The 21,529-nt window shown below is 42.0% G+C and overlaps 1 protein-coding gene across 1 annotated transcript; it reads right to left on the bottom strand.

Annotated features, from left to right (window-relative positions):
• Window positions 1-12,787: 12,787 nt before the first annotated feature.
• Window positions 12,788-21,180, bottom strand: ZBTB42 (zinc finger and BTB domain containing 42). The gene has a single exon (XM_077464500.1). The coding sequence runs from the start codon at window positions 21,164-21,166 to the stop codon at window positions 19,790-19,792; it is 1,377 nt and encodes a 458-aa protein (XP_077320626.1). The 5' UTR covers window positions 21,167-21,180; the 3' UTR covers window positions 12,788-19,789.
• Between the last annotated feature and the right edge of the window lie 349 nt (window positions 21,181-21,529).

Consider the following 21,529-nt stretch of genomic DNA (forward strand, 5'->3'; position numbering starts at 1 on the left):
ATATATATATACACGATAGAAGAGATAGATAGAATAGAATAGATAGATAGATAGATAGATAGATAGGTAAATAGAATAGATAGGATAGAATAGATAGATAGCTAGATAGATAGATAGAATAGATAGGTAAATAGAATAGATAGGATAGAATAGATAGATAGATAGATAGATAGATAGATAGATAGATAGATAGATAGATAGATAGATAGATAGATAGAATAGATAGGATAGAATAGATAGATAGATAGATAGAATAGATAGGTAAATAGAATAGATAGGATAGAATAGATAGATAGATAGATAGATAGATAGATAGATAGATAGATAGATAGATAGATAGATAGATAGATAGATAGACACACCCCATTTGGCCTCGTACACACATGCATACTACAGCATACAACCATGCAAAGGTTATGTTTGTCTGTATGGTTATGCAAGTCAATTGGGATGCAGTGGCTGCATATATAAAACCAAGGAAGGGTTATAACCCCTGTCAGTTTTTTGGACAGCTTTGTCTCATTGGGGTGATTTCTCCTCATTTGCTGTTCCATAACCACAACAGGGACTGAGAGAAAATCCCCCCAATCCCTCGTAGTCGCCAGAACTAGTGTCCCTATTGGAAGTTTTCCCTTTATCACTGTTCTGGGGACAACCCAAAATTTGGGACAGCAATAAACACTTAAAAGGGTTGTAAACTCTTTTTTTTAAACTTTATGCTACAGGTAAGCCTATATTAAGGCTTACCTGTAGCTAATCAGGATATCTCCTAGGAGATATCCCCTGTCCCCTGCATGTGCCGATGACATTGGCACATGCGAATAAGAGCAAACTGACGCAATGGCACCTATGTGCCGCTGCATCAGTCTGCATGCCGTTACCAGCGTCTCCCGAGTGCATGCGCGGGAGTGACGTCATTGCAGCTCCGGCCAATCACAGCGCCTGAGCCGCAATACACGGAAGTAACTCAGAACGACATGTCGGCGGCCGGAGGGGGAGATGAGGACGGCTTCGGGGGCTTCAGTCTGAGGTAAGTAATACATAATGAGCTAGTATGCTATGCATACTAGCTCATTATGCTTTTGCCTTGCAGGTTGTCTTTTTTTTTTTTTTAAGGTTTTACAGAGGGTTTACTTCCTCCTTAAGGCCACATGTACACTGCTACTGGTAAACGGACGTTTAGGAACAGTTGGACATTTTTTTCAGCTGCCCCTGAACTCTCCTCTATGTTATCTTCTCAGTCCATGTACACAGGGCCATTTATAGTCTTTGTAGGCAGTTGAGTTTAGAAGCATTTTTTGGAAAGCAAAAACATTCGTTCAGGACGGATGTTTAGAGGCACTTGAAATGCCTGTAAGAGCTTGTAATGTAAACGCGGTAACTCACATTTAGCCACGTTTCGTTTACAGCCGTTTTTAATGGAGATACGTTTTTTGACTATTTTCAAAGCAAACAACGCTTCTAAAAGCAAACACGGCATGTAAACATGGACGCTTTTAAATGTCAGTTACTATCTGTCAAGTTAAATCGTTCAGAAGAGGTTTTAAAATGCCCCGTGTACATGAAGACCCCTTTCACACTGGGGCGGTTTTCGGACGCTTTAGCGATGGAAATACCCTCTGCTAAGCACCTGAAAACGTCTCCCATTCATTCAAGTGTGACTCTCACACTAGGGCGGTGCACTTGAGGGACCTTCTGAAAAGTCCTGCAAACAGCATCTTTGGGGCGGGTTGGGAGCGCTGTATTTAGTGCTCCCAAAACACCCTGCCCATTGGAATGAATGAAAAGCGCTTCAGATGCGCCATAGCCCCTTCTTTGGGGTTAAAAGCGCCCCGCTAGCAGCCGAAAAGCGGTAAAGCTCAGCTAAAACCAGTGGCCCTTTACCGTGAACATGGCCGCGGCCCCAGTGTGAAAGGGGTCTAACAGGTGTTATAATCCCTCTGCACTCTATATAAAACTAAAAAGAAGAAAAAAAATAACTTTTGTCTAGTTATACTTTAAGCCAAATTGTAATTTTACGTTACTGTGCTTTGTATTTATATATTATATAATATTGCTCAGCACAACAGTTGATGCATTTTTCAAGCTAATTAACACGGTTCTTGTAAACTTTTGAACTCCATGTTTGGCTGGAGATGCAGCTGTTGCTGCGCCCAGATGTCAGAGAAGATATGATGCTGGTAAACGTGCGTCTGCTTCTTAAGTAATGGAGGAAAGTCTCAATCTCCCTCTCTATGTCTTTCCCCTCTCTCTTCTTTCTTCTCTCTCTTTTCCTCTTATCCATCTTCTCCCCCTCTTTCAATTTTCTCTCTCTGATCTCTCTCTCTGATCTCTCTCTCTGATCTCTCTCTCTGATCTCTCTCTGATCTCTCTCTCTGATCTCTGTCTCTCTCTCTGATCTCTCTCTGATCTCTCTCTCTGATCTCTCTCTGATCTCTCTCTCTGATCTCTCTCTGATCTCTCTCTCTGATCTCTCTCTCTGATCTCTCTCTGATCTCTGTCTCTCTCTCTGATCTCTCTCTGATCTCTCTCTCTGATCTCTCTCTGATCTCTCTCTCTGATCTCTCTCTGATCTCTCTCTCTGATCTCTCTCTCTGATCTCTCTCTGATCTCTGTCTCTCTCTCTGATCTCTCTCTGATCTCTCTCTCTGATCTCTCTCTGATCTCTCTCTCTGATCTCTCTCTCTGATCTCTCTCTGATCTCTCTCTCTGATCTCTCTCTCTGATCTCTCTCTGATCTCTCTCTCTGATCTCTGTCTCTCTCTCTGATCTCTCTCTGATCTCTCTCTCTGATCTCTGTCTCTCTCTCTGATCTCTCTCTGATCTCTCTCTCTGATCTCTGTCTCTCTCTCTGATCTCTCTCTGATCTCTCTCTCTGATCTCTCTCTCTGATCTCTCTCTGATCTCTCTCTCTGATCTCTCTCTCTGATCTCTCTCTGATCTCTCTCTCTGATCTCTCTCTGATCTCTCTCTCTGATCTCTGTCTCTCTCTCTGATCTCTCTCTCTGATCTCTCTCTCTGATCTCTCTCTCTGATCTCTCTCTCTGATCTCTCTCTCTGATCTCTCTCTGATCTCTCTCTCTGATCTCTCTCTCTCTTGCTCTCTCTCTCCCTCCCTCTCTGATCTCTCTCTCTCTCTGATCTCTCTCCCTATCTGATCTCTCTCTGATCTCTCTCTCTCTCCCTTCCTCTCTGATCTCTCTCCCTCTCTGATCTCTCTCCCTATCTGATCTCTCTCTGATCTCTCTCTCTCTCCCTTCCTCTCTGATCTCTCTCTGATCTCTCTCCCTCTCTGATCTCTCTCCCTATCTGATCTCTCTCTGATCTCTCTCTCTCCCTTCCTCTCTGATCTCTCTCTGATCTCTCTCTCTCTCTCTCTCTCTCTCTGATCTCTCTCCCTATCTGATATCTCTCTGATCTCTCTCTCTCTCCCTTCCTCTCTGATCTCTCTCTGATCTCTCTCTCTCTCTGATCTCTCTCTGATCTCTCTCTGATCTCTCTCTCTCTCCCTTCCTCTCTGATCTCTCTCTGATCTCTCTCTCTCTCTCTCCCCCTTCCTCTCTGATCTCTCTCTGATCTCTCTCTCTCTCTCTCCCTTCCTCTCTGATCTCTCTCTGATCTCTCTCTCTCTCTCTCCCTTCCTCTCTGATCTCTCTCTGATCTCTCTCTCTCCCTTCCTCTCTGATCTCTCTCTGATCTCTCTCTCTCTCTCTGATATCTCTCTCTCGCTGATCTCTCCCTCTCTCTCTCTGTCTGATATCTCTCTCTCGCTGATCTCTCTCTCTCTCGCTGATCTCTCTCTCTCGCTCTCTCTCTCTGATCTCTCTTTGATCTCTCTCTCTCTGATCTCTCTCCCTATCTGATCTCTCTCTGATCTCTCTCTCTCTCCCTTCCTCTCTGATCTCTCTCTCTCTCTCTGATCTCTCTCTGATCTCTCTCTCTGATCTCTCTCTCTCTCTCTGATCTCTCTCTCTGATCTCTCTCTCTCTGATATCTCTCTCTTGCTGATCTCTCCCTCTCTCTCTCTGATCTCTCTGTCTGATATCTCTCTCTCGCTGATCTCTCTCTCTCTCTCTCTGATCTCTCTCTCCCTCCCTCTCTGATCTCTCTCTCTCTCTTCTCTCTCTCTCTGATCTCTCTCCCTCTCTGATCTCTCTCTCTGATCTTTCTCACTGATCTCTCTCTCTCTCTCTGATCTCTCTGCCTATCTGATCTCTCTCTGATCTCTCTCTCTCTCCCTTCCTCTCTGATCTCTCTCTCTCTCTGATATCTCTCTCTCGCTGATCTCTCCCTCTCTCTCTCTGATCTCTCTGTCTGATATCTCTCTCTCGCTGATCTCTCTCTCTCTCTCGCTGATCTCTCTCTCTCTCTCTCTGATCTCTCTCTCTCTCTGATATCTCTCTCTCGCTGATCTCTCCCTCTCTCTCTCTGATCTCTCTGTCTGATATCTCTCTCTGATCTCTCTCTCTCTCTCTCTCTCGCTGATCTCTCTCTCTCTCTCTCTCTGATCTCTCTCTCCCTCCCTCTCTGATCTCTCTCTCTCTTCTCTCTCTCTGTGATCTCTCTCTGATCTCTCTCTCTGATCTCTCTCCCTCTCTGATCTCTCTCTCTGATCTTTCTCACTGATCTCTCTCTCTCTCTCTGATCTCTCTCTCCCTCTCTCGCTGATCTCTCTCTCCCTCCCTCTCTGATCTCTCTCTCTCCCTCTCTGATATCTCTCTCTCGCTGATCTCTCCCTCTCTCTCTCTGATCTCTCTGTCTGATATCTCTCTCGCTGATCTCTCCCTCTCTCTCTCTGATCTCTCTGTCTGATATCTCTCTCTCGCTGATCTCTCTCTCTCTCTCTCTCTCTCTCGCTGATCTCTCTCTCTCTCTCTCTCTGATCTCTCTCTCCCTCCCTCTCTGATCTCTCTCTCCCTCCCTCTCTCTCTCTGATCTCTCTCTGATCTCTCTCTCTGATCTCTCTCCCTCTCTGATCTCTCTCTCTGATCTTTCTCACTGATCTCTCTCTCTCTCTCTGATCTCTCTCTCCCTCTCTCGCTGATCTCTCTCTCTGATCTCTCTCCCTCTCTGATCTCTCTCTCTGATCTTTCTCACTGATCTCTCTCTCTCTCTCTGATCTCTCCCTCCCTCTCTGATCTTTCTCACTGATCTCTCTCTCTGATCTCTCTCTCCCTCTCTCTCTGATCTCTCTCTCTCTCTCTCTGATCTCTCTCTGATCTCTCGCTTTCTCTCTCTCTGATCTCTCGCTTTCTCTCTCTCTGATCTCACTTTAATTGCTGACATATGGCACATGACTTTACTGAAAGTACTGAGGGTCCATTGAGATCTATACATGTGTGTAGCCATATTTTGTTTGTAGCATTGGGCAGGGGATTGTGACTGGCTCTCTATGGAGCCGGTTCACACATCTCCGCAGCGGCTCTGGTGCGAATTGCACAGGATTCCTGGGCATCTTTTGGTCCGTTTCAGGTCCAAATTCAGTCCAAAATTCCGTCTGAAATTGGACCTGAAACAGTGAATGGTGACGCTCCGGACTCTTGCTGTGAGCCGCTGCATTCTCCAGTGTGAACCCAGTCTTAGGTAGATGCATTTCCTTTGTGCATTGACATCCAACTTGCAGAATAGTGTGTTGATAAAGTCCCTGTAAGTTTTTTTTCTGTCCTTGCCCTCTTGGGTAGATTTGGTTTCATTTACTGTCCTGGAGACACAACAGGAAGTGAGGGGAGATCTCTCCAAAGTAAGGGGATTTCCTCTATTAGGCAGTTGTCAGCAAAACCAGTGACCCCATTATAGGACTTCCTTTTCCGGTGACAACTAACATTTTGGGTTTTTTTATCTGCTTTTGTCACCAGGTCAAATAGACATGGAGGACCGACAGCAATAAAACCTGACAAGGGGTTCTAACATTCCCTTCTTTATCCAAAATGAAACAAAACTTTTGGTCTATAGATACACTTTAGTTCTTATTTAATCCCCAAGCTTTCTTTAAAGTGGTTGTATGCTCAATTTTTTAACTTTTACCTACAGGAAAGCCTATAATAAGGCTTACCTGTAGGTAAAAAAAAAATCTCCTAAACCTGTACGGTTTAGGAGATATTCCCCTCGGTATGCGCCGCTGACTGCAGCGGCGCATGCGCACAAGGGGGTTCTCGGCCTGAAAATCCGGCAGTGGCCGACCGGCCGGAATGAAATCTCCCGCGCGCATGCGTGGGAGTGACGATATCGCGGCTCCGCCCACTCACATCGCCGGAGCCGCGATACCCGGAAGAAACGCAGAGGGAGCATGTCAGCTCCCTCGGCGTGGATCGGGCCAGATGTAGGGGCCTCGTTCTAAGGTAAGTATTTCATAATGAGCTAGTATGCGGTGCATACTAGCTCATTATGCCTTTTGCTTTGCAGGTTTAAAAAAATAAATAAAAAATTTGCGGGTTTACTACTGCTTTAAAAAAGATGTTTGCAAACATTTATTTACATGTGTGTTGTCATCGTCACATCAGATGGCAAAGCATCTGCTCTCTGTGCACTGTGTTGTGGGTCCGTTCTTTGTGAACTGCAGTCCATTGCACTGTACAGTACTACAACACAATGCACAGCACAACATCTATACTGTGCGTTATGCTACACTGCATTTTGAACGGCACATAGATCAAAATATATGTAACAGATAAGTGCACATTCCCCTTTAGTATGGGGAAAAATAAAATTCCATCATCATGATATAAAATATCGTAAAATCTTTTTAAAAATTATATAAAGTGTCCATCCTAAGAAAAACCAGAGTCCATAAGTGTAAAACAACAAAAATAATACTTGAGAGTAAATTCATAAATATATATGAAATATTATTCACGATATTGTCAAAAGTATTGGGACACCTGCCTTTACACTCGCATGAAATTTAATGGCATCCCAGTCTTATGCCGCGTACAAACGATCAGAATTCTCGTCGGAAAAAGCTCTGATGGTTTTCCCGTCTGAATTCCGACGGAATTCCGCTCAAACTGTCTTGCCTACACACGGTCACACCAAATTCCTAGAACGTGGTGACGTACAACAGGACTAGAAAAAGGAAGTTCAATACCAGTTTAAGTTCCTCCACCCCAAATTCGCTAATCAAGGTTTTTATGGACCTTGCTTTGTGCACTGGTGCGCAGTCATGTTGGAACAGGAAGGGGCCATCACCAAACTGTTCCCACAAAGTTGGGGGCATGAAATTGTCCAAAATGTCTTGGTATGCTGCCGCCTTAAGAGTTCCCTTCACTGGACTCTATGCAGGCCAGTCAAGTTTCTCCACCACACAGAGTCCCGACCTCAACACAATAGAACACCTTTGGGATGAATTAGAGCGGACATCTCCTCCAACATCAGTGCCTGACCTCACAAATGCACTTCTGGAAGAATGGTCAAACATTCCCATAGACACACTCCTAAACCTTGTGGACAGCCTTCCCAGAAGAGTTGAAGCTGTTATACCTGCAAAGGGTGGGCCAACTCAATAATGAACTGCACGGACTAAGACTGGGATGCCATTAAAATTCATGTGCGAGTAAAGGCGGGTGTCCTAATACTCCTAACAATATAATGTATGACATGCATATCCCTTTAAAAACAAAGCCCTTAAATGTAATCCCCAACGAATAATTGTGCAGTGAATACTGAAAAGATCATTCCACCAAAACGTGTCCACATCCATGTGTCACACCAGCCCAATGTGCCCAGCCTTGCTTACCAGACTTATAGAATCTCAAATTTGGGAAGATCATATGCGCATAGAATGTAAATCCAGTGGCATCATCATATACCATAAACGCTCCATCCAAAAGCAGTGTACCACATATATAATGGAGGAGAAGGCACAAATGCAAACTTCATAGTGTAGTCATTCAATAATACATAGATTTATTAAAAGAAGGTCACTCACAATGTTCAGGGTATTGCAAGCATATACGGTGCTCCACTGTGATGCAGCCAGCGGGCATGGTGACGCCACCAACTGAAGCTCCGCCCTACGCGTTTTGCCACAACCTGGACATTGTCAGGGCAAGACAGCAGCGGGACCTGTCTCTGTCAGAATACACTGATCAATGGCTGCAGCTGAGGATCAACACTAACATTTCCAACATGTCCCTTAGACAGAAGTTGATTTTAAAAAAACTACTTCTGTCGAGTAACAGAAGCCCACACACTGATCTAAAATGCGGCCACTCTCTGTCAGACCTGCTACATTTTGATCAGTGTAAGGCCAGCTTTACAATGAGAACTTAGAGGTGGGAAAGGAAATCGGAGTGCTGATCTTAAAAGCGGACTGATGTTTCTATAGTGTCCAAGTGACGGCAGGGAAGAATGCCATGACCACACTTTACCGCCTAAGTGTAGTGCACAAAAGTGAGGTCAGTGACCTGGTTATGCTATCTGGCAGGGAGGCACATCTTTGGACAGATAATGAATATATTTTTTGAAACTGTGTGTTCAGCTTTATTTTTTCCTTCAAATAGTCATGTGTATGTAAGCAGCTTATGCAAAGTGTTCTTAACTGATGATTGTTAAAACTGTACGAAGTACACAATTTCCATGAATAGTCTGTATGCATACAAGTGGGGTGGTCATTCTTGGTGATTCTTCACAAAAAATTAAAATTTTATATCTTTATGTTTGAAGCCTGAAATGTGGCAAAAGGTTGAAAAGTTCAAGGGGGCCGAATACTTTCGCAAGGCACTGCATCTCCTAAACCGTGTAGGTTAAGGAGATATTTCTTGGACCTACAGGTAAGCCTTAATCTAGGCTTACCTGTAGGTGAAAGTGGTTTGTAAGGGTTTACAACCACTTTAAGCAAGACTACCAGACTCTTGTATTTAGACAATATTTTATTATCATGGAGTTCAGTGTGAATACCCACTCTTCTTCTCATGATACTGACCTAGGCTTACCATGCCCTTTCTAAAACTGACCGCCGAGTGGGAAGGTCTGACCAACTGAATAGTCTCAGCGTTGTAATAAAAGACATGACTTTAGGGGACTTTCACACTGCCAGCGCCCAGGCGTCGGCAGCTGATTTCAGCCCATGATTTTGGCTGTGGCCAATCACACACACACACACAGAGTTCTGCATTTATAAAAACACAGAACTCAGTGTACAGTAGAGATTCACAATTAATTGTTAAAAAAAATAGCGATCTCGATTTAACCCCCCCTCATGATCATAATCCAGCATTTCCACGATTCATGTAAGTGCAGAGCCGTTCTCTGCTCAAAGCTGTAAAAAAAAAAAAAAAAAAAAAAAGAAGAAGAGCAGCTGGCAAAGTTTGTCAGCGCTGAGATAAAAAGAAACATTGTACCATTTGATTCTTTTAGATCAAAGAGATGAACTTTGGTCTGCAAATGAGGGCAGTTTAATCACTTTATGTGTAAGCATTTTTCTGACACCTGTTGCTTACAGGTTAAAATCTGTACTTTTTACTAGAAAATTACTTAGAACCCTCAAACATTATATATATATATTTTTAGCAGGGAACCTAGAGCAAGGGATATGCAATTAGCGTACCTCCAGCTGTTGCAAAACTACAAGTCCCATCATGCCTCTGTCTCTGGGTGTCATGCTTGTGGCTGTCAGTCTTGCTATGTTAATGGGATTTGTAGTTCTGCAACAGCTGGAGGTCCGCCGCTAATTGCATATCCCTGCCTAGAGAATAAAATGGTGGTTGTTGCAATATTTTATGTCGCACTGTATTTGCGCAGAGGTCTTTCCAACGCATTTTTTTTGGGGGGGGAAAAATACACTTTAGTTAAAAAAAAAAAAAAAAAAAAACACTAAACAGTAAAGTTAGCCCAATTTTTTATTTATTTTTTGAAATGCGAAAGATGTTACGCTGAGAAACGTGATCTTTATTCTAAGCAAATAAAAATTGCACAGCTCTAATGTACAGGGAACAGCGATCTGTTTCTTCTCCCTGAGAAGCAAGGAGAAAAAAAAAAAAAAAAACAGCCAGAAAATAAAGTAAAAGCAGAGCACATTACACATTGTTAAACACACAATTAACCCTTTGATTGCCCCTAGATATTAACCCCTTTCCAGCCAGTGTAATTAGTACAGTGACAGTGTATAGTATTAGCACTATTAGAGTCACTACTGATTTATGGATTTGCTAGCGTCAGATTGCCCAACACACTATCACAGTTCCACTATAAGTCACTGATCACCATTACCAGTATAGTGTCATAACTACACACACACACACATATATACACACACACACACACCATGCTATAGATGCTATAAACTTTCACACAATTCAATTAATATACACTTATTGAGATTTTTTTTTTTTTTACCAAAGATATGTAGCAGAATACATTTTGGCCTAAATTTATGAAGAAATGTGATTTTTTTTTTTTTTTTTTTTTTAAATGGACCATGAGGTGGATCCACTACCACAGAGTCAACCTCTATCCACCAGCTCAGCGGGAAATCTGTCCGTTGATCTCCGCTGAGCCGGCGGATGACAGGTCCCTTTCTATTCACTAAGCGGGGAGGGGCTTGTCAAGTGCCCCTGGTTTCTATGGAGAGATTGGATGAAAAACAGACAGCATGTGCATTTTCATCAGATCTCGCCCAATCTCATCAGTCAGGGACGGATGTGAATGTAGAGCCATCCGTCTGATTTTAGTGGGTCGGACAGGGTCGGAAGTCAGCGGACATGGTCACCGCTGACATCCGTCGCTCCACAGACTAACATGGAATGCCCATTCAGGTCTGCCAACAAAACTGACAGGTCGACCTGAATGGTCAGACAGTGTGAAAGGGGCCTTATAACCAAAAGTAGGACATTTTGTGGTTTTTTTTTTCAAAATGTTGTCTTTAATTTTTTTTAGTTTATATTGCAAAAAAAAAACAAAAACAAAAAAAACAGTGGTGATCAAATACCAGCAAAAAGATCTATTTGTGTGTATTTGATCATCTCTGCGTTTTTTATTTTTTGTGCTATAAACAAAAAATAGCGACAATTTAAAAAAAAAATTATATTTTGTACTTTTTGCTATAATAAAATTTTTTTTTTTTAAAAGCTAAATTTTTCTCAGTTTAGGTCGATATGTATTCTTCTACATATTTTTGATATATAATTTATATATATATATATATCACAATAAGCGTATATTGATTGGTTTGCGCAAAAGTTATAGCATCTACAAAATAGGGGATAGATTTATAGCATGGTTATTTTTTACTAGTAATGGCGGCGATCTGCGATTTCATCGTGACTGCAACACAATTGCGGACACATTGGACACTTTTCACACATTTTTGGGACCATTGGCATTTATACAGCGATCAGTGCTATAAAAATTCACTGACTACTGTAAAAATGTCACTGGCAGGGAAGAGGTTAACACTAGGGGGCGATCAAGGGGTTAACTGTGTTCCCTAGTGTGTGTTCTAACTGAAGGGGAGAGGGGAAAATCTAGGGGAGAGGACGCATGGCTGCCCATGCTGTGTATGAACAAACAGTCAGTCTCTTCTCCCCTCCGGGAACAAGAATCGGTGTGTTTACACAGTTTCCAGTTCTCACCTTGTCACAAGCGATCGCTTTAGCCCGGTGGTCATCGCGCCCACCCAGGCACTCACATCGCCTCCGGCAGCACGTGTGCCCCTAGTGGCCACAGGGCGAAGCGACACAACATAACGCTGTTTCTCTCAGCCTTGCCATTCTGCCGCAGTAAAACTGCGATGGCTGTTCGGCAAGTGGTTAAGGACAACTCCAGATTGGTTTGAATATCGCTGTGCGAACTGTCAATGCGGACAGGAATCGGATCGTATGGGTATGAATAAATAAAGGGTTCTGGTGCGGACCAAAAAAAAAAAAGGGGGTCCTATGCGAGTTTGGTCCGAATGCGATGCAAATTCAGCTATACAAGCTGTATGGCTGAATTTGCATCGCACGGACACTGTATGCGATTTGCACAGCAGTGCAGTGCAAATCACATGCGATGTCTGACATTGCAATAGTGGGAACCGACCCTAAAGTATGTTTTGAGTTACAGCAGCGTGTGAGGGGCGATTTACTAAAACTGGAGAGTGCAAAATCTGGTGCAGCTCAGCTTCAAGTTTTTTTTTTTTGTTTTTTTTTAATCAAAGCTTAATTGAACACAAGCTGTGTTAGAAGCTGATTGGCCCCCATGCACAGCTGAACCAGATTTTACACTCGCTAGTTTTAGTAAATCAATCCCATAGTCTTAAGCTACAGGCCTAAAGAAATGCAATAGACAAATGCCATTTCTAACAGATTTAAACTTTATTTTTTTGACAAAAAAAAAAAAATATAAAGACATCAATCCTATCCACGATTGTCAGTTTTACACACACTGAAAAAAAAAAAATGTACAAATTAAATTCCACGCGAACTAAGAAGGTAAAAGAATTACCAAAACAAAAAAAAAAGTGATTTTTTTTTTTTCTGCAGGAACAGCAAAATTTTCTTATAAAATATATTCCAAGTCAACAGGTCTGTCTACATATTATATAGTATAAAAAAATCTTTTTACAGAAATAATTAGTGTTTTTACATATACATTTTGTCACCTCGAGAAGAATTAGAAACTGAAAATTCTCAGTGATTTCACAGCATTGGTGTGACTATAGCTCACATCCAGTGTTAAAACCCAACAGCAGCTCTGCAGGTACATACAGATAAAAAAAAAAAAAAAATTATAATAATAATAATAATTAAAGATTCTTCATACCCAAAACTGCAACTGTGCAATGTGTACAAAAATTAAACAAATGCTATAATAAAAGTATGCAAGTTTATTATTTTTTTCCAACCAAAATAAATATCAGTGTTACTGACTTGAAAAAAAACAAAAAAAACAATAAGTGCAAGTGTCATTGCTTTCCAACAAACAGAAATACAGCGTTAACAAGGTAAATGGACATGGCCCACGAGAATGAAATAATTACCATTCCTTAAATTCTGTAGCAATGTCCATATTTGTCCGGTAATTGGAAGCAAATTGTCCTTGTCATTTACCAGTGTTTTCACACATAACTTTTTCCATGTTTTATTAAAGTTTACATAAAATTAAATAGTTTAGCTCAGAAAAAAAAAAAAAAAAAAAAAAAAACCATCTCATTTCATAGATGATCACATGATTTGAAAGGGGTCAAACAGAACACTAAAATAAAATCTCTAATTATAAATCATTTCACTTCAAATAAAAACTAATAAATACTATATCAAGTACAATCAGGAAAAGAAGAAAAAAAAATAACTTAATTTTAGTAGTTTTTTTCAGTGCTATTTTCAATCACAGCAAAATATAACTAAACAGTAAATACAACTATTGTACCTTGGTGCAGACTACCCAACATTGATCTTCACACAAATAATATATAAAAAGAAAAAAAAAATGATATATAGTATCATAGATCCTTCAACATGAATGTAACAGCTTTTGAAAAAAATTAAAATGCAATCTGTTAAAGAGATTGGACTGTCTTTTTAAATGTGTTTCACATTACACAAGCATTTTGAAAATGTTTATTTTTTTATTTTAATTTTTTTAATTCTGCAACTAAGTTTGTCCATCTACTTTTTATATCTTTAGGTAATAATGCATGTTGCATGTATAGTCAATATATCTTCAACTGTTCACTGCCAAGAAGGCCTTACAGTTCTAAACAAAAAGCCAACTTTTTATTTCAGCTACTTTAATGTTGGTATAAGAATAATAATAATAATAATAATAATAATAATAAAAAAAATAAAAAAAAATAGTGCATCCTATGAATGAGAGGATATCCCATTTAATGTGTACTCCCCACGTCCTTGAGCATTTTAGACATCAGAGAAGAGTTAGTAAATTAGCTTCAACACAACTTGCTATAAACCATAGCAACCAGATGCTTGTTCTCTTTTTCTGAACACTGAAAGCTCAATTCAAGTTTCTGACCGGTTGCCATAGCTTATGATTGCACATTTCTATATTCCTTTTAATGTCTTCAAATTTTAAGGCCATTTGCAGGATTTTGGGAGTACACCAGACCCTAAAAGGTTTTAAATTATTAGATATAATTGCTTTGCCATAAGAGAGAGGCTAGAGTGACAGTACAACTGTTTGAGTGGATTATGACAAATAATGGTTATTAGGCAACACTGTATACTGTAAAAAAAAAAAAAAAAAAAAAAAAAAAAGGGGGGGGGGATCTTATTGTCGCAGTTAAATACGTTTTTTTTCTGTTTTAAGAATACTAAATATTTCACCAGCTTCGGATGATAAGAAAAAATAAATAAACTGTCACTGTGATACCGCTAAGCCAAAAGTCAACATTTCACCAGGCTTGGGTCACGCCATGCCAATTAAATTACATTTTTCAGTTCCACTTTTATAACACCAGAATTTTAAATACTTGACTGTAGTCATTACTTTTACATTTATCAATACTTTCAAATCAGTAGTATCTATATGTATATTTTACTAGTTTCACTTTTTCTTACACGAGTTCCCAACAGAATTGGTAGTCCTAGTTGGCCAATCACATTAGGCATTAAAATTGCTGCGGGATGCCAGTTCCTTTTTTTTGCAGACCAATATTACAGAACCACTTTTCTGGACAAGATCTTGAAATAACTATTATTAGTCTAAATAAAAAAAAAAAAAAAAGGGAACAATAAATAAAAAATAAAAAAAGGGGGGGGGGGGCTAGTGGGGCAGGAAATTAGTTGTCCGTTCTCATTTTTTGTGGCTTCTGGATTATAAATCCATGTCATAAATACTGCTGGGTGACAGATTAATATACAGCTGTGAAAAAAATCTAGCTAAATTGACTTCACTCTGGAAAAAAATTTAATAAAATAAAATAGTGGACATTTCAGAGCTTTGCAGTGGGCCAGTGCTTTAGGCTTGGTTCACAGCAGGGTCCGGTGCGTCCTGGTTTACCATTTCAGGTCTGATTTTAGCCCTAATTTTTGGCTTCATTCAGGCCTGAAACGGATCAAAAAAAACAAAAAAACGCACAGCGTTTTTATGCAAAATGCACCAGACCCGCTGCGGAGATATAAGAACCGGCTCCATAGAGAGCCGGTCAAAATCTGCTATTCAATCCCGCATCCAATTCACAATGGTGTGAACCCAGCCTTATACTTTTCATATTTAAGGAACAGCTATATTACCCATATTTTGCATCTGGTGTACCAATGGCTCATGGTAATGAATAAGACTACCCAGTGGTGGCTAAGTTATCAAAAGGAGAGTACAAAAAAAAAAAAAAAGACGAAAGAGAGGTGGAGCTCTTGCGTTTCCGAAGGCTGGAACCTGACCGGCCCTTTTGGACGGCAGCTCCACCTTTGCTTATGTTTCCTTTTCCTCGGTTTTGATAAATTAGCCTAATATTGAACACAGAAATTGTCTGGTGTTAGCGAATATTCACTATCTGAAAAAAATTAAAATAAAAAACACACCTGAAAAAAAATTAAAAAAAAATCTGACAGCACAAGTTTGAGTTTTCTATGGCCACATCTGGTCGTATTTAGACCTTGAAGCAAATTTACTAAAGAAGTGGAGAATATTCATTCAATAAATTGTGTGAATATTCACTTTAATTATTCAATGGTGCACAGTAAAAAAAAAAAAAAAAAAAAAAAAAAAAACCCGGGATTGGAGAACGATAGTAAATCTTCAACGCGATTCATTATGTGAACATTCTCAACTCTTTTAGTAAATCAGCCTCATTATAAAAGAGTAGGTAGTAATAAAAATTAAAGGGTGTGTACTTTTTTTAAGCTGGGCATAACCAGTACTTAGTCTTAGGCTGCACAATGGGGTTGATTTACAAAAAACGGGATAGTGCAAAATCTGGTACAGCTCTGCATAGAAACCAATCAGCTTCTAGGTTTTTTTTATTTATTTATTTATTTTATTATTTATTTTTGTCAAAGCTCAATTGAACAAGCTGAAGTTAGAAGCCGATTGGCCACCATGCACAGCTGCATCAGATTTTGCACTCTCCGGTTTTACTAAATGAACCTCCATATGTCATTTGCATAAACCAATATATAAATAATTTTGAATATTTAAAACTTGAAAAAGTTGGGAGACGCTCTGTGGTTATACTGAAGTTTCCAGTACATAAGGATACTTTCATATATTCACATTTTGGGTCTTTTTTTCCCCACCCCATATTTCTTTTTTATCTGCAGTAATTATATGAACAGACGCATATTAAATATATAACATTAATACGTTAAAGTATCAGGAGAGAGGAAAGCATTGCTTCATACCCAGTGTTTACTACCAGCCTTGTCTCCTAGGCTTGAACAGGCTCTTGAAGGACTCGCTCTACTAAATGAGACGTGTTTCAATGATTGCTCCCTGCCCCAGGGGTGCCGTAGCCTAGGGGTGGTGTCACAAGACCATGCTGGGGTTTGGCCGCAGTAAGGGGGGGGGGGCGAGTACTGTACCTGCGGTTTCCCATAGACTTCTATTAGTTTGAGCATTTTTGGTGCGTTGTCTGAAAACCCACAAAAAGATTTTCAGAAAACGCACAAATAGAAGTCTATGGGAAAGTGCAAGTAACCTGCACGAGAACAGCGGGCACACTGCGCTGGGGCCAAACTGCAGCACGGCAGTGTGAAACCACTCCAAGGTTATCGGAAGAATTGGATAGTCAGCATTCTGCTAAGGCAGGCAATTGCATTACCCAATAACCCTCAGCAACCAATCACATTGCTTCACTTGCTGCAAACTGGCTATGGCTCACCACATGTTACAATTTGATTGTACAATCCTCTTTAGGTCTACTAACAAGTATGTGGAGCAAGGGCCTGCCTGATTGGATAGTTTCGGTGGGACTTCATAAGACATAGGTCTGGAAGATCTAAAATTGATTGGATGGAAGTTATACGGTCAGAGAGTAACATGTATGGTGTGCCTTAATGTGGTTGTAAACCCCGTTACACCACTTTTACCTACAGGCAAGCCTATAATAAGGCCTACCTGTAGGTACTGGAGATATCTCCTAAACCTGGACGGTTTAGGAGATATTTACCATACACGCTTACGCCGACGTCTTTGGTTCATATGCATTGAAGAAAGGGCACGATTGTGTTGTTTGTAAGGGGCTCGTGCCGAGACTGGCGGCGCATGTGTGGGAGTGACGTCAGGCAACTCTGGCCAGTCACAGGGCCGGGATCGTTTGACAGATAAGTGGCACATAATGGGCTAGTATGCAATGCATACTAGCCCTATAATGCTTTTACTTTGCAGGGGGGGAAAAGAGGAAGTAAAAATCAGGGTTTACTTCCTCTTTAAACTGACCATACACTATACAATCTGATTGTACAATCCCCTTTAGTTCTACCGAGATGTACATAGTGCAAGGCCTTACCTGACCTATATATTACATAGGTCTGGTAGGTCTAAAGTTAAGTAAACATAGATTATACAGTCAGATACTAATGTTTATGGTAAGCCTAAAACTCCTTTCAAAGTGTGCCGCCCATAGCTTCGGCGGTAAAACAACGCTATTTTTAGCTGAGTTTTACCATCGGATTTGCTGCGCATTTCAGCCGATAGCAGGGTGCTTTTAACCCCCACTAGCGGCCGAGAAAGGGTTAAAACCGCCAGCTATAGCTGCGCTTTGGCGGCGGTATAGCCGCGCTGCCCCATTGATTTCAATGGGAAGCAGCAGTGGAGGAGCAGTAAACACACCGCTCCAAAGAAGCTGCTGGCAGGACTTTTCCTGATGTCCTGCCAACGCACCGCTCCAGTGTGAAAGCCCTCGGGCTTTCACACTGGAGACAATAGAGCAGCTGTTTGAGGGCGGATTGCAGGCGCTATTTTTAACGCTATAGCGCCTGCAAAACGCCCTCGGTGTCAAAGGGGTCTTAAGCTGCCCATACACTATACAATCTTACTGTGCAATCCCCTTTAGATCTACCAACTATGTAATATAAGGGCCTGTGCAGCTGGATAGAAATGGATTGGATTGTATAGGTTTGTCCTATTACATAATTTTGGTAAGACCCTGTTCACAATAATTGTGGCTTTAAAACAAAAAAAAAAAAATCACAAAACTTCAGCCCGATTTCAAAGCCACGGGACAGTGCAATTTCATCTGCAGCTTGCCGACATCTGTGCGATTTCATGCACAGATGGCAATACAAGTCACACATGAAATCGCAAAAAAATTGTGCAGAACCTATTTTTCAAATCGCACCTATTAAGACCGTGCCATAGAAAGATGTTAGATGTGATTTCAGGTGCTATTTGCAAAATCAGAAGTCGCACTGGTGTGAACGGGAGCTAAATGTAGATGTACAGGGATTGTACAATCAACTGTGTAATAGAAGAACCTACTTAGTCTATGCAATCAATTTGTAGGCGATCGGACAGGCCCTTGCACTACATAGCTGTTAGATTTGAGCAAGATTGTACAATCAGATTGTACCATGTGTGGTGAGCTCTAAACATATTAATGAAGCCAATACAGGTTAGTGCTTATAAATACAATTTGCATTGCTTAACATAGGGATTTTCACCAAAGATTTGCACAATTTTTTTAACTGATTAATGCGTGAAAGGTGTGTGTCAATCTTGGATGAAAACATGGATACATTGACGTCAGCATGTTCCTGGGGCTTATTCAATAAAACAAGGGGCACAGAAGACAGTCAAGGAGCAGTGATCCATTGCAGCCAATAGGATTTCAGTTTACTGAAGGCAACTCAGTTTATAGATGTCTTATGATTGGCTGTGGTGCGTTACTGCAGTTTTGATGTCTAGGGCTACTAGTATCTACCTTCCCCCTATAGCAGTGATGGTTAACCTTGACACCCCAGATGTTTTGGAACTACATTTCCCATGATGCTCATGAACTCTGCAGTGTAGTTGAGCATTATGGGAAATGTAGTTCCAAAACATCTGGAGTGCCAAGGTTCACCATCACTGGTCTAGAGCAAGCCTGTACAAGCTCAGTGGAACAAAACCGGTGATAAATACAAACTTATATTGGAGTATTCTGCCAACGTCACACACTATCAAATTTATTAAAGAGAAAAGATTGGTTTTGGGCCCTGTTCACACGTGCGTTTAGGGGCAGATTACAATTTCCTGCAGGAGACTCAGTGGGGTTTCTGCAAACAGCGGCGGTTGGTGCTTTGGCATTGTAGCAATTACCTATGGATGATTGGCCATGGATACAAAACAGTCTGTGTCCAGGACCGATCCTCTACCGATAAATCACTGCATGTGTAATTACATGGGAACAAATCAAGGGGGCGACTACGACTACCTGCAGGGAGCTGAGCAAGGTTTCTGCAAACAGCTGTGGGGCGAGGTGACCGCAGTCACAGCCATTCACATAGTCTTAGCTGTTGCTGATCGCCCCTGGAAGAAAATGGTCTGCGCCCGGGGCGATCATCCACAGATAACCGATGTATGTTTGGTTACATGCTGTCAGCCTCTCATTGCTTAGTATGGGACTTCACACCTGCAGGAAGTCATAATCTGCCCCCAAACGCACGTGTTAAGCTGCGGCGGAAACGAGGGCTTCGGCTTGATACGCCGTACTATTTAGATTATTACAGAGCTCAGCTGAAGGAAAACAACATTAGTGGGCTTATGCAATAAGAAGAAGGAGGTATAAAAGCCAACACAATGGGAAACATCCATTAACCCATAACAACCAGACAATACCGAAGACAAGTCTGCTAAAAGAGGACTTCTGATTGGTTGCTATGGCTTACTGGACTATGCCCACAGCTGTGTGCCTTGTCGGATAAGCTTCCATTCGTTACTAGACAACCAAGGACTTCACTAGGCCACAGTGAAACTTACGAATGTGTCTATACAAGTCACCTGACTGGGTGAACCGTCTCTCACACCATTTACAGGCGTGTGGCTTTTCCCTCGTGTGCACCACCGCGTGGCGGCTGAGGTTGTGTGAATATTGGAAGCTCTTGCCGCACTGTGCGCAGGTATAGGGCTTCTCGCCCGAGTGCGTGCGTTCATGTCTCTTTAACGTGTACATACATGAGAAGGTCTTTCCGCATATCGTGCAGGTGGGGACAGAGCCATCGGGGGACATCTTGATGCGGGAGCCGTCACGGTCCCGAAAATGGGAGCTGAGGTGGAGCTGAAGGATGTGGGGGCTGGGGAACACTTTACTGCACAGGGGGCAGATGCAAATCTGGCCGGGGGAGACCAGAACGCCTGAGCTGGAGATGTCTGAGGAGTCCATGTCGTCCTCGCTTTCGTCGCGGTACAAGTCGTCCTCCCGAACGTGCGAGTTCCCATTTCCTGCAAACATGTGTCCCAGCCCCGTCATGAGGCTTTTGGCCGGGTTCCCGATGTGTTGACTCTTTGGACTCTTTGCCTGACTGTCCTCCTGCTCTGACAGCAAGTCTTGTTCATCTTTAACAAGTGGCACTGTGCCCTGCTGCTGGCTGTCGGAAGCCAGCTGTCCAAAGACGTAGGAGGGGTGGAAGGAATCTTTCCCAGACACAGGCTTGAAAGACAAATCCAGAGCACAATCCCCATCACTCGGGGGCTGTGTATGGTTAGCAGACCTCTGGGACAAAGGGCAAGGGGAACTGGTGACACGGGCTTTTGTTGTTCCAGCTGTTGTCCTACACGACACAGCTTCGGTAGGAGCTGAGTTGACACCTATGGAATCAGGCGACCAACCGGGCAGGGCGTCCTCCGCCGCAAAGTTCTTCTCTTTATTTTCACCGCCTCGTCCCCGCAGCTCTTCGCCGTCTGAGAGCCCGTCCTTCTCCAGCTCGGACCCGTCCTCTCCTCCGTTTTTCAGTTCTTTCTCTTTAAGCTTGCCCTTGCACACTTTGACAATGTCATACATGTGAAGGTAGCTGGCGGCAGCCAACACGTCCTCCACCGGGAGGCTGCTGAATTCCAGCTTGCCTTCGTACATGAATTGAAGCAGCAGGCTGAAGGCCGGGGCCGTGACAATGTCACTGTTCAGATGGACAATGTCCCTTTTGTCTAGCTGGTCCCTGTAGAAGAGATGGAAGTACATGCTGCAGGAGGCCAGGACGGCTCTGTGGGCTTGGAATTGCGCTTCCCCAACTAAAACAGTACAGTCACACAGGAAACCCTGGTGACGTTGCTGACTCAGACACTGCAGCAACTGTCGGCTATGGTCTGGAAACTCCATTCTTCCTTCATAACCTGTACAGAAACAGGAAAAACTTGATCGTTACTGTAAACTCAAAATCCTCTTAGCAGCTGCAATAGCCAGAGCTAGGCTGGCAACAAATTGAAAAAAAAAAAAAAAAAAAGAAAGAAAAAAAAAAAAAAAGAAAAGAAAAAGGACAAGCACACAACGTCCAACCGTACAATCCTCTCTCTACAGCGAGCTGCCTTTTTCCAGGCAAGCCTCTCATTTAACTGCACCTGCTAGAAACAGGAATAACTCGATTTTAAATAAACAATGGCTTCCGCGAGCCAGTTTTTCAAAGCTTTGTCCCTTCCTGGTCAGTGCAGCCGATCGGAGGCGCCCAGTAGTTATGGAAACCGC

The sequence above is a fragment of the Lithobates pipiens genome, unplaced genomic scaffold, assembly GCF_037356315.1.
Source record: "Lithobates pipiens isolate NorthernLeopardFrog02 unplaced genomic scaffold, aLitPip1_a1.2 Scaffold_30, whole genome shotgun sequence".
In the NCBI taxonomy this organism is placed as follows: domain Eukaryota; kingdom Metazoa; phylum Chordata; class Amphibia; order Anura; family Ranidae; genus Lithobates; species Lithobates pipiens.